Raw genomic sequence first — 13,633 nt, 5'->3', positions numbered from 1 at the left:
ATAAAATGTCCAAACCTCAAAAACAAAGATTCATGATTCTAAAAAAAACACATACATTTTTATTTTACAAAAAATATACAGTCAGCTAAGAAAATAAATATGTATTTAACATTTATACAAATTAAAATAGTTGTAAACAAACACTTAAAACCAAAAACACTCCACTCTGAAGCAGTTGTGTTCAGCAGGCCTTCACTGAATGATGTAAACATTTAGATTCATAAGACTGATCATAAGCCCATAAATATCCTGTTACAAACAAAAGACTTAATAACGGAGTTCATCGCAAAACTTCAGACACAAAACATATTCTGTACATCATTAAAAGGTTCCTTCTGGTGTTCCTGTTAAGAAAACGTGTTGAGTAAAACTGAGGTAAATAAATGTGTAAGTCTCTGGGGATGGTATCCGTACTGAGACGGCGTGTCCCTCCCTACGCTCCGCTGTCCAGGACGACGTTTCCGTCTTTGTCTTTGACCCGGAGCCGTCCGTTGGGGTAGCGGGTTTCCTGCCTGCCGTCGCTGTAGACCGTCTTCACGGTGCCGTCGGGATACTCCCTCCTCTTGTAGTCAGCCGTGTGGATCTCCTTCTGGCCCGTGTTGAACAGGATCTCCTTGGTGCCGTCCCTGAAAGACGCAGCGAGCGTTCACACCCAGTTAGTGCTCATTTAAGGTGGAATTTGAAATGGAGACAAACTTGTGTCACAACGGAGGAAATACTCCAATCTGTTGTCTAGAGCTGCAACGAGTATTCCATTAATTCATTAGAAAAATAGCTGCCAACTATTTTCAGGATCGCTTTCGCCTTCCTTCGTCATTGCTCAAGCAAGTCCCGTATGTCTGTACCATTCTCGGGAGGGAATTTCCTCACATTTGGCACAAACGTCCACTTGGACTCGAGGATGAACTGAATCGATTTCGGAGGTCAAAGATCACCGTGACCTCACAAAACATGTTTTTGGCCGTAACTCAAGAATTCATATGCCAATTATGGCAATTTCACACAAATGTCTAACAGGATAAAATGATGACAACTGTAGTTTTATGTAACTTGTAAATACAGTTGGAGTAGAAGTATGAAGTACCTCAATATTGTACTCAACGGTAAATTTTTTGTTATATTTGAAATTAAATTATAATTTAAAATTCTCTTTACATCCTGACAGCAATCAATAAATCAAATACTCTGACAAAACAAAATCTGGTATCTGTGGTTGCTAGCTTGGATCATTTTAAAATCAAATTCTCCCGCCTGCAGGAAGTGTCAACACTGGACAACAGTGAGCATTTTTAAACAGAAACTGTGTTGTTGTAATGTTTCTTCCTCACTTGATGTAAAGTTTTCCTCGCAGACTGAATTAGTTGAATTAGTACCAACAGAAGCAGTTTCCTTACGGGTTGACTTGTATGATGGTGCCGTCCGTCAGCACGCTCTCCTCCCGGCCGTTGGGGAAAAGGTTCTTGACCGTCTGGTCTGGGAAGGTGATTTCTTTACGGCCGTCTGGGAAATGTTTCTCTGGAGCGGAAATAAAATAAACCAACGTATTAATGTACAGAACAGTGTAATAATAAACAAGCTGGTTAAAGGCGTTGACAGCCTGGGACAACATTTTCATTTTATTATTTATTTTTCAATGTACTCTTTGTAGAAATTAAGCAAGTACGCATATCATTTTTTTTATTTATCTGCCAACTGGATTAAAATAAAATCAGCAGTCTGTCAAAATCCAGTGGTGGAATGCAACTAAGTACATTTACTTTTACACTTTTGAGGTACTTGTACTTTAGTAGTTTAATTTTATGCTACTTTCTACTTCTACTCCACTACATCTTAATATTGGCAAATATTGTGCATTTATTTGACAGCTACAGTTATTTTGCAGTTTCAGATTATCAAAATATAAATCAAATAAATTATGATTATATTTTATTATACATTAAGTTGCACAGCAGTTTATAAAGTAGATGAAATGAGCCCCACCTTTACTATCTGCATCATTAAAGTGATCATCACACACTGATACATCAATAAACTATAATCAAATATGCTCCAACTGTTTTGATAACGGATTGATTTCACTGATGATGTGCTCTCAGTGAGAGCCTCTCACCGGTCTGGTTGTTGGGGAAGTGCAGGACCTCGATGCCGTCTGGGTAGGTGATGTGAGTCGTCTGGGCGTCGGCGTAGAAGTAGATCTGAACACAAAGAGCAGAGCCGTGATGAGAGAGTTACCGGGAGGTGAATTCAGATTTATGACATTAAACTGTGAGCTCTCAAGGTACACAAAGAAAAATCAACTCTTCTGTTATTAGAGAAGCTTAAAGTAAGTTCAACTGTCCACGTCAATGTCACAGCCAAGACTTTTCATATGTAACTTCACAGTGTGAGCAACCTTCCTCACTTTAACAGTGAAAACAAGTTTATTTCTACATTAATTAAGTCTTCAAAAGTTCATAATCATCCTCACTAGAATACAGTCCATGTAAGACAATATAATCTCCTTTCTAAGACTTCAGATTCCTGCTGTCCTTTACAAGAACAGATTTACCTTTTGCTACAAAGATGGTATGAAAAATGATAACTAACAATTTGCTCAGTTTTAGTATTCCACATGGAGCATATCTGTGTTGAAATCCCAGCAGAGCAGGTAGATGGTGTTCACATTTAAGCCCAGCTGGGTGAAGGAGAAAACAACAAGAGACCTCGAAGGTTGAATCATTACATCATAAACTATTTATGAGTTGCAGTATTCCGTGTGTGCGGGTTGCCTCTCGTTTTCCTGTGTTCAAATCTCAACCAAGGAAGTCTGACTGGAAAAAGTTAGTCAAAAGCGTCTGCCACATGAATTTAATGTAAACGTCTCACCACTCTCTGGTCGGCTGCGACCTCTTTGGTGTCTCCGTTGAAAAAGGTGACTTTGACCGTCAGGCCGTCGGCTGAAACCTCCTTCTTGGTCCCGTTGTTAAAGACGATGAGGCGATCGCCACCGGCCAGAACCTTCTCTATCTGGAAAGATCACAACATCAGCTCCATCAGCAAAAAAACAACTACAAAACAACTTCTCCATACTAACACCAACTGGTGTGGCTTTGGTGAATCTGAACTAACCCTTTAAAACACCAAAGTCCCACAATAACACTAACTAACTAACCGATCAAGGCAGTGGTAGAGCAGCAACTCCTGTGTTCTGAGAGGTAAAATTACTCTTTTTTTTCCAATGGAGTCTGGTGGCTTTGAAGAGAGCATAGATAACTGTTTCTCACCCTCCCATCAGGGTGTGTGATGACCTCCTGAGCTGATTCTGGCTCTTCGGCTTCGCTGCACTCTTTTGGTTCTTTTGGCAGAGAATCTCTTTTCTACGATGAGAAGATGATAGAAAACAACAAATTATTAAACAGTGGTAGACAGCAGCATGTCCACGACCCTGAACAGGACGAGAAGGTAAAGAACATGGATGATTGGTGGATCTGTTGAGAGGAGAGAGCAGCACTAACGTAAGCGTCTCTTACCGGAGAGCAGCTGTGTGAGTGTTCTTGGTTTGGCGGTCTGTCCTGGATCTTGCTGGCAGGTGTTGAACTCTCCTCTGTCCTCCTGCCAGACAGCGAGGAAGAGGAGGAGGAAGATGAAGAAAAGACTGGCGCTGATGGCCTCCTCAGGCTGCTTTTTATCCCGCCTGACAATCGACCCAAAGCAGAAACATTTTAAAAACAAATCTCGACCTTTCTCAGATATTAAAATGTTCAAGGTTGATTCAATTAATTGTGGAGACTAAAATTGGGGATGTTGGATTACAACTAATTAGTTTTGCAGCCTGCAGGACTCAGGGGGGTTTTGTGAGTCCAGTAACTTTTTCTTCTTTTCTGGTCTCAGACCAGCTCCTGAGGGAAATCTCTGTCTCTTTAGCTGTCAAATGATCCACTATGTTCACCAGCTAGTCCTTCACTTAGTCTGTGGTGCTGATCAGTAGTGTACAGTGGGTTTATCTCAGCTTTGCCTGCTGCGGCTGAAAACGACACTGAAAGCAATGAGAGTGAGCCAAAACAGTAAAGTTACGGACTGAAAGTCACTATAAAGCTCCATTAACCAATACATTTAAGCGGGCGTGGGTTGAATGCAGGTAAACAGTCCGTGTGGAGAGCAAAGGAGGCGGAACACATTGCCGAAATGCCGGCTATCGTCTGACGATTAAGCTTTTTATTAGCTAAAAAATAAACTTAACGCAGGGTAAATTGGCTACTTGTGGAGCTGCAACGATTAATCAATTAGTTGTCAACTATTTTGATAATCGAGTTGAGTAATTTTCAAGAAAAAAAAATGTCAAAATTCTCTGATTGCAGCGTCTTAAATGTGAATATTTTCTGGTTTCTTAACTCCTCTATGACAGTAAACTGAATATCTTTGAGTTGTGGACAAAACAAGACATTTGAGGACGTCATCTTGGACTTTGGGGAACACTGATCCACATTTTTCACAATTTTCTGACATTTTATAGAGAACTAATCAATTAATCAAGAAAATAATCAACAGATTAATAGACGATGAAAATACAGTAGTTGCAGCCCTAGCTACTTGTGAAAAGATCCAGTCGTCTCCCCAGAGGCTGAATCGTTGTCAGACCTACGGTAGAGCTGATTGTGTGATCCTTCGTTAATATAAAAAAAATACTGATTATAGTTGCTTAAAAGTCAGATCTTTGGGGCAAAACAACCAAATGTGAGTCTGGTTACATATCTGGTGGATTAATGAGCCCCACAGTAACACCACATAAATGGTTTAGTGATCCAAGGTAGAGTACTGTCCTGTATATCACGCTTTGAAAAGAATTTGCTGTTTGAAAAACCTCCGTAGTACCGTATATTTCCATCAATGCTTGATTGATTTCATCCTCAAAACAAAGCACCGTTATGAGGTTACGAGTCTGCAAAAACCTGTAGCTGTAAAACCCATGTGCCAGATATCTATACATGGTGCTGATTTTGTTTTCAGTAGTAGGAATCTCCCACCGTACCTGTAGCACTCTGACTGATCTCTCTGGAGCTCCTTCTAGCAGCGCTGCTCTCTGGAGGACTGATGCTGCTTCTTCTGGTGTCAAGAGGACTCTGGAAACACATTTCAATATTATACCACGGTAAGTAAAACACACACATTGTCCAAGTCAAACTGATTTAAAATATATAATTCAATGTTATATTTGTGATCCTACAATTGAAAAAAGTGATCTTTGACAATATATAACCAATAACAACTAGTATAAACATGCTTACAGCGAATTTCACTCCTTTGGTCACAGATGTCCCGTTGTTCTCACATATTTTGGGAGCGTCTTTCGTTTCGTTGTCCTTCTCTGCAGGGACGGGGTTTTTCTTCCAGGCACTGAGGCGCAGCTTTTCCAACATACGGATCTGAAATTAACAGAGAAATTGGACTTTAAACATATTTAAATGGCTGCAACTACGACTAAATCATGACAGCAAAATAACACGAGTGTTATTATTCAGAGACTCAAAGATTATTTAACTATTACACTTTAGCTACAAGCATTCAGCAAAGATAAACACGTTTTTTAAAACAAATTTCATCCGATCACAATGCAAGGCTGACCACCTCAGGATGTGGTCTGGCTTTCTGCATTTACACCTGGCATTAACATGTGTTTCTCCTTATCCAGATACAGATGTGTGTGAATGGGGTAAAAGGGGTCAGAGGTCAGGTGGGTACCTCGTCCCGGAGAGAGCCGTTCTCCTGGCTGAGGGAGTCGATCTGCTGCCTCAGCCGGCTGTGAGTCGACGCCCAGCGACTCTCCCTCCCCCTCAGCTCCTCCTGCAGCGAGCCCAGCTGCTGCTTCAACACCTGGCCGGGACCACAGGGACAGATTAATATTAATATCCTCCTTTTGTGCTGCTCAACAGGTCAGTTGTCAACTGACCTGTTGACTTGTTAGCAGACAGTTGCTTATTTACACATCCAGCAAACGTTGAAGTTTTAAGGAATGTGCATGTAAAGTTCATAAAAAGTCAACCTAACTATCCTGAGACCGGACATGATTGACGTGTGAATTCACCTGGATTTCCTCTCGCTCCTTCTTGTCGGGGATGGCTCTGGCGGCCGACGCGTGCTTCTCAAACAGTTTGCGCTCCTTCTGCAACTTCCTGTTCTCCTCTTTCTTGTACTCCTCAAACTTGGCCAGCTCCTCCGCTCTCCTCTGCTCAAACTCCAAACGCTCTTTCCTACAAAGTAGACATAAAGTTAACAAGTGAAGGAGGAGGAACAGTGTAGAACAGGAAATCCAACGCTGTGGAAGGTAATTGAAAGGGTAAACATTAAGGGATGCATCACCTGAGATGTTCCTGATTTTTCTCGTTCTCCTGTCTCAGTTTAGCGAGGGCGGCGTTCTCCTTCTTAAATCTCTCGATCTCGATCTCCAGTTCCACCAGTCTCTCCCTCAGCTGTCTAGACTGGACCTGCTGGCCTGGACACGAGGACACAAACACACATAAACTAAACACCAATGGAACTGTCTCTGTGACCAAAATCACACTTAAAACTAAAACTGCTGATCTGTAACCTTTTCTATTGGAGCTGCCTGCACCAATATGGAATTTCAGGGGCCGATAATTATCTGTTAATCAAATGCCAATCAAATTCATGTGTGAACAGCGTTGAAGATGTGCTTCCTGTCTGACTGTAAATAGTGAAAAAAAAAGTACTGAGTCAGGTTATGATGTTTAAAAGACCACAGGTGTTAATCTCACCTGTCTCCTCCTCTGACTTTTTGGACTCAGGAGCAACAGAAGCAGCAGGAGGAGGAGGGAGAGGTGCAGTCTGGGCCTTTGGCTTCAGTGAGGGGAACAACCTGGTCATGAGCTGTGAGGCAGGAGGAGGAGGAAGAAGATCCGAACCCTTATCCAGCTCCACTACTTTGCTCGCTGCCACCTTCCTCAACAGAATCCGCGGTGGTGGAGAGATCCCATTGGCTGGACTAACTCCTCTACTGTCATTGGCCGTGCCGACCGCGGTGTCCTCCAGGTCGTTCCACGTGTCGTCGTCGTCAAACACAACTCCACCCTGCTGCCCGTCTCTGTCCTCTATCAGAGTGGACTCGTCAGCGTTGCTGAGCACGCCGTCGCTCTCCCCGCCGTCGTCGCCTCGTGTCACATCTGAATCCCTGCAACTGTCCTCGTCCTGATACGACCGCTTGTCGTACGGCGGGTTGGACTGTGCGGGAAAGCAAAGGCTGCTGGGAAACGAAGCTGGTTTGACCGCCACTTCCTGGTCTTCAGATTCAGAGCTGCCACAGGATGAAACATCAGAGATCTCCTGTCCGTCCTGCTCCTCGATGCTCGCCTTGTTCTGGAGGGCGTCGTCTCTCATCTTCACCACGACCACTTCTGAGTTCACGGAGCTGCTTTTACACGCCAAGCCACCGCTACTGTCAACACCGCTGCACCTCTGACTGACACCTCTGGGTGGTGACTTGATGGGGGTGGAGGAGAGCCGCCGCGGGTGGAGCCCCCTGTAATGCTGGTCCATCTGGAGAACCTGCAAGTACAGAACAGAGTCTTTGAAACCACACAGTCAACAGGTCAAATATAGTTCCACACAATCAGGTCTGTCATATTTGAATAAAGGTTGAATAAAGCACCTTTATGACAAAGGAGGAGTTGGAGGAGAAGGACAGCTCCTCGGCCGCTTGCTCCAGCAGCTCAAACTCTCCCAGCTCCATGTTCTCCACCTGCAGGTCACAATCCCAGCGCCCGAGCTTCTCCTGGAACGACAACTCAAACGACTCCTGTGGAACTCCGTCTGCCGTTTCCACTCTTGAACCACAACTTGTCTCTCTAGCAGCATCGTGTTCAGCCTTCTCTGGTCCTCTTAACACACCCACCTGTTTGGTTACAGGGTTTGGCTGCGTGTTCGGACCGGTGTTCTTCACAGTCTGAGCCGACTGACCCACTTTCCTATTATTCTGCTCCTTTACTTGCCAAAGGTGATGTTTGGTTTGTCTCCCCTCTGGGTCAGTTTGAATGGACTCCGGTCCATCTGTGTTCTGTCTTTGATGACTACCCAAAACCTTCATCCGTGCTGCCTTACTCTCAACTCTGATGTCCCGAGGTGGCGAGATGAGACCTCTCAGTCGGTTTTCCTTGTTGAGCGTGGCGGTTTTACGCTGGACGGGAAGCCGCTGCTGGACGCCACCTCTCTGGATAGCTGTAGGCTCTGAGTTGCTGCGGGAGATTACTCTGGCCTGTCGCGGTGGTTTTAGGTCCTTCTTCACCCCCATTTTTGGTAGCGAGGCTTTGCGATTGTTGGTAAATCTCGAGAGGCCGTCACCTCGCTTCAGGAAGGCCCTCTTAGGAGGGACAGCTTCAGCTCCATCTTGGCTCTGTGAATGTCAGGACACACAATGAAGGTAATGTGAATTTGGATGTTTGTTGCAGCACTTAAAACAACTTGGTATTGTAGCAACTCTAAAGCCTGATGCAGTGTTCACACTACGAGTGACTGACGTCTGACACTTACAGTGAGAGGGGATGAAGTAGCAAAAATGAAATGATAAAAATGGAGGTGATGAAATTGCATGTGAATTGAAAAATGGAGCCGTAAATATGGATGTGAAATGAAAAATAAAGGGATAATTATCAAGTGATTTGATTAATTTAAAAGCTGATTTGACTAAAACAGTCGTGAGATGATGAAAACAGAGCCATGTTTCATCATTTTCACCATCTTACATTCATATTCATTATTCACAACACCCAACTGACATTTATTGTTTATAGCACACAATTGTTGTTACTTCCACCCTATCAAAAAAAAAAAAAAAAAACACATCCACTCAGCGAACCGCAATCTCGACTTTGTGCAGACATTCGCCTGCACTGTAGTCAGTGGGCGTGGTTTTTGATTGACATTTTGGGAGGAAGTAACAACAATCACGACTGTTTTAATCAAATCAGATTTAAATTAATCAAATCACTTGATAACGTATCACTCCATTTTTTATTTCACATCCATTTTTACGGCTCTATTTCTCAATTCACATGCATTTTTATCAAGTAATATTTGTTACCTCCACGCCTCATAGACACTTGTCGCTGCGTGATACGCTACAAATTAAAGTTGAGCTGGCTTCAACTTTTTTCAGCGCTCCAATGACGCAGCGAGTGTCAACCAATCATATTTTTTGTTTCACCCCACAATTCCTGTTCCGTTACATCTAAAACAAATGGAAGAAAAACATATTCTTACATCAACGAGCGCTTGAGCAACACTTCAACGGCGACTCAGCGACAATAACGCTGGCCGTTTAGTTGCTTTTGTCACTCGTAGTGTAAACATAAGATATCAAAGCTTCCTTGAATGCAACAATATAGGAGAGGCTCTGCTTGCAACTACATTACCATCTGATCAGAATAACACAGTCAGTCCCCTGCTTTTAAAAACACTGTCCACTGTGTTTTCATACTGACTAATGATTTACTTTTCCTGTTCCTAAGGAGACCCTCGTTATATTCTCTGACCTGCTGTTGCCGGGCAGACCTCAGCCTCTGCTCCTCCAACCTCAGCTGCTCCTCCAACAGCTCCTCAAACGTCTTCTTCTGACCCCCGATACCCGACTTTATAGGTCTGGAGAGGGACAGACACACACACGGTAAACGTATGTACACAGGAAAGTTTGTCAACATATACACTCATAGAAAACAGTAAATATAGGAGCCACACTGGTATGTTCCTGCTGTATGACTGGCTGGGTTTATCTCTTCCTGAGATTCTAATTTTAACACTGAATAAAATATTAGGTTATAGGATTTACCTGTCGTGGAAGACTTTATCTTCTTCTCTGCTGTCGTCTTCAGTCAAAGCCCCACCATTACTTGGTATTAACGTGTCATCATGCTCATGAAAATGGCTAGTATCTTCTCTGGAGTTCCACGTGCCTGTAGGAAACACACACAGTTAGAAGTGATCTATCTTCACAATCATGTCATGAAAGTAAAGGTAGACTTGTGCTGGCTGCTGTACTCCAAATGCAAATACAAAAACTGTAAAAAAACATTTCTCTCACCCTCTTCCTCATCGTCCACCTCCTGACAATCTTGACCTCTCGGTAGCCGCTCCGGACTTTGTGCAGGTGAGGGCTCTCGTTCCTGTCGGAGGACACAGGTGGAGCCCTGTGAGGCCCCACGGCAGTTTATGGAGGGGCTGTATGGGCTCTCTGTGTAACGACAGGCTCTCTGCAGCGAGTTGTCCTCCCATCCTGCTCCTGACAGCCCTGAACTCTCTGTGTCATCTGTAAGATACATTACAGGAGAAATTATATACACATAAAGAAGCTGGAAGCAAATACACTCTCCAACCTATATATTTTATATCTTAAATGAAGCAGTTATTTTGGTCATTATCTTGTTTACCTTCTGTGCGGTGCTGGGATCCGTTCATCATTCCCAGCAGCCTCTGCTGCTCCTCCTGGAGGCGAAGCAGCTCCTCCAGCTGATGAGCTTTTAGCTGCTCCTGCATGTGCTGCTGCCATTTCCTCAACTGCACAAACACACAGTATTATATCTTAATTAGCCATGTAGGTATCACTCTTATCCAGTGTCTCACTGTGTTTTTCAGTCGGCTTAAACACATTTCAACTAGACACTCGGCTTTATATTACCTCACTGGTCACAGTGACCTCACACACTGACACTAATTCCACCTCAGTGCTTGCCAACACGACTGTACACTGTCTGCACATACTGTTAGTTAACATATTAAAAGTGCTGACTGAATTGCATGCACAGTCTGTTGCACACGCTAACCGTCACTATTTGAGTCCTCGCCGACATAAATAGTCTTCGAGGAAAAAATACTAATAATAGCATCGAGAGGTAAAGAGTGTGTGGGAGTGTGTGGGATGAGTCTGGGGGGTATTAAGTAGACAGGAAGCAGCGATATAATCATCATTTAAGTCCTCACAAAGTGCTAGAAATTCACTCCTTCAGGATATCAACTAATGTCCTAACATTTGTAATGAATGTGTTGTTGCAGGACTATTTCCATTTGGTTTAATATGATGAGATGGTAAAACTAAAGGACCTTCTCCCAGTATCAGAATATATCACTATCTGTTTAGGTATGGAAGATCAGCACTTAAATTGTAAAGCATGGTAGAGGGAAGAGCGGTCATTTTCAGCTGGCATGGTCAGGTATTTCAGATATTATTCTGGGAGAAATCTGACTCAGAATTTAAACTCTTTGTTGTGTTCATTTTGACAACCAGATTGATTATTCTGATTGAGAACAATAAACAAAACTAATGATATTATTACAGTGACAGGCAATTAATATGTGTCCCAGCCTTGGCAGAAAAACAATATCAATTGTAGGAGACAACCAGATTCTGAATAATGTCCTTACTGTACCTGTTCTAGCTTCATCCTTATGGGCACATCCTGTGATTTGCTCGCCATCTCATCCAAACTGTCCAACTCTCCATCTAGATTCCTCGGAGCCACAGAGGAGGACAGACCGCTCACTGGCCTGTCAGTCCCGGCCTTCTCTCCTCCAGGCGACCGGGCAAACCCATCCACACCGAGGCAACAGCTGCTGTCTACAGAGCCGGGCAGAGGGGCGAAGTCGGAGGCGAAGGAGTCGTCTGGCTCCAGAGAAGGGGATGATCCCACGGCAGTGGAGTTGTACCGCAACGAGCCAGCCAAGTCAGGGCAGCCCGGGCTGAGGATCACCCCGGCTCTTGTGCTACTTGGCAACCAGCGTGCCAGGAAGTCTGCCTGGGAGTGCTGCAGCCCGGCTGGAGATGACATGGTGACACCACTCTGTCTCAGGCAGGACTCGCTAATCCGGGATTTGAGTAACGGGTTTAGGTGACAGGTTAATCACACCGTGATTAAACACCGGACAACACGCTCCAGATGAGGCCCAGGTCCAAGAAAACTAGCTATATATAAATTAGTAACTGGGTTACGTTGAAATAACATTAGCTAGGACAGGGGTCGGCAACCATCACTATCAAAAGAGCCATCTGTCTGGAGCCGCAAAACATTTGATCATTGTGATGAAGGTAACACAGTTTATAGTCTGAGTATATAGTATATAAGTGTAATGCAGTGAGGGCCAAAGAGACAATGTACTACGGAGTATTAGGGCCACATTGAGGGGAAACAAAATCTGAGATTTACAGAATAAAGTCACAATATTACGAGAAAAAAGTCATAACTTTATGAGAAGAAAAAGAAAATAACTCGTAAAATTATTACTTTATAATATTGACTTTATTCTCATATGACTTTTTTTTCTCATAAACTTTTGACTTTATTATCGTAATATTATGACTTTATTCTCGTAATATTACAACTTTTTTTCTCATAAACTTTTTACTTTATTCTTGTAATATTATGACTTTATTCTCATAAACTTGTGAATTTATTCTCATAATATTATGAATTTATTCTCATAATATTACAACTTTTTTTCTCATAAACTTGTGACTTTATTCTCATAATATTATGAATTTATTCTCATAATATTACAACTTTTTTTCTCATAAACTTGTGACTTTATTCTCATAATATTATGACTTTATTCTAATAAACTTGTGACTTTATTCTCATAACTCTGCTATAGGGTTACCTAGTCAGCATGTCACGACATCAGTGTCACGTTTAACTGACTGTTTATTTGGTTAGCAACGAACTAACAGCTGAAAACATGAGACTGAATCACTAACAGACAACATGACGTCATCTCTCAGCTCAGATCAGATCACAGTTTGATGGAGCTCTTCAGTGCGTTTAAAGGCTCCCCGGTGATATCTGACTGTTGTTAGACGGCTACTTCACATACTACAAAAAGTTATTAAACACGTAGTTTACACTGTAGTAACGAGGCAGAAACATCAACAACATTAATAAAGGTGTGAATAAACGCGTTATTTACCTGTAACATAGACGAACGTCCGTGTAACCGGAGTGAAAACCTGCGTTTTAGAAACATAACAGACAGGAGATTCGAAGCCTGCCGCCATTATCAAAACAAAGCCCGCGAGAGTAAAAGAACGACTACAAACCAGGTGTTGCATTATGGGTAATGCAGTTTTACTGTTTTGTTTTTTTAAACGCTTTTACATTATTTGTTTTATTTGGCTTTTTGTTTCATATAACGACTGTACTAGTTAGACTACGCATCAACTACTCGTTTTTAGAATATTAAAAATTAAATTAAATTTAAAAAATCAATAAATAGTGAGTTGTATGCGGTTTAACGGTGCTTTTTACGTCGACTTTTACACTGATATTTACACACCGGATGTACTTTCTGACTGCTGTGATTGGTCGATACGAAAATGCTAACTTTTATGTTCAGATTTTATGTAATATCCACAGTAAGTCTCAATAAGTTAATGATAGTTAATTGTTTGTTATAAAATATATTTAGAATATTAAAAATTAAATTTCTGTCTAATAAAAAAAATAATAAAACTAGCGAATTGTATCCGGTTTAACGGTGCTTCGCAAAATGTATTTCACAATAAAAGTTATCAAGAGAATAACATCTCGCGTAACGTTGAGTTTTCATTTTGTATGCTGAATTTCTTAATTAGTCTACGTCACATTCTATATACGTTCTTTTA

The 13,633-nt window shown here is 42.2% G+C and overlaps 1 protein-coding gene across 2 annotated transcripts; it reads right to left on the bottom strand.

Annotated features, from left to right (window-relative positions):
* Positions 1 to 40: 40 nt before the first annotated feature.
* Positions 41 to 13,074, bottom strand: cpap (centrosome assembly and centriole elongation protein). Of its 2 annotated transcripts, none has more exons than XM_074657858.1 (19): positions 12,940 to 13,074; positions 11,409 to 11,838; positions 10,413 to 10,539; positions 10,067 to 10,291; positions 9,815 to 9,938; positions 9,522 to 9,627; positions 7,643 to 8,383; positions 6,753 to 7,539; positions 6,337 to 6,469; positions 6,062 to 6,227; positions 5,719 to 5,850; positions 5,265 to 5,402; positions 5,009 to 5,099; positions 3,510 to 3,673; positions 3,264 to 3,356; positions 2,866 to 3,006; positions 2,111 to 2,195; positions 1,395 to 1,515; positions 41 to 626 (listed from the first exon to the last, which is right to left on the bottom strand). In XM_074657858.1, exons 2-19 carry the CDS (start codon positions 11,805 to 11,807, stop codon positions 434 to 436), a joined length of 3,966 nt encoding a protein of 1,321 aa, XP_074513959.1. In that variant the 5' UTR covers positions 11,808 to 11,838; positions 12,940 to 13,074; the 3' UTR covers positions 41 to 433. The 2 variants fall into 2 exon arrangements, with proteins under 2 accessions (XP_074513959.1, XP_074513958.1); XM_074657857.1 differs by having other exon boundaries at positions 11,409 to 11,794; positions 12,940 to 13,055.
* Positions 13,075 to 13,633: the final 559 nt, after the last annotated feature.

Source organism: Sebastes fasciatus, chromosome 14 (genome assembly GCF_043250625.1).
Source record: "Sebastes fasciatus isolate fSebFas1 chromosome 14, fSebFas1.pri, whole genome shotgun sequence".
In the NCBI taxonomy this organism is placed as follows: Eukaryota; Metazoa; Chordata; class Actinopteri; order Perciformes; family Sebastidae; genus Sebastes; species Sebastes fasciatus.
This window is presented reverse-complemented; position numbering and strand designations above follow the sequence as displayed.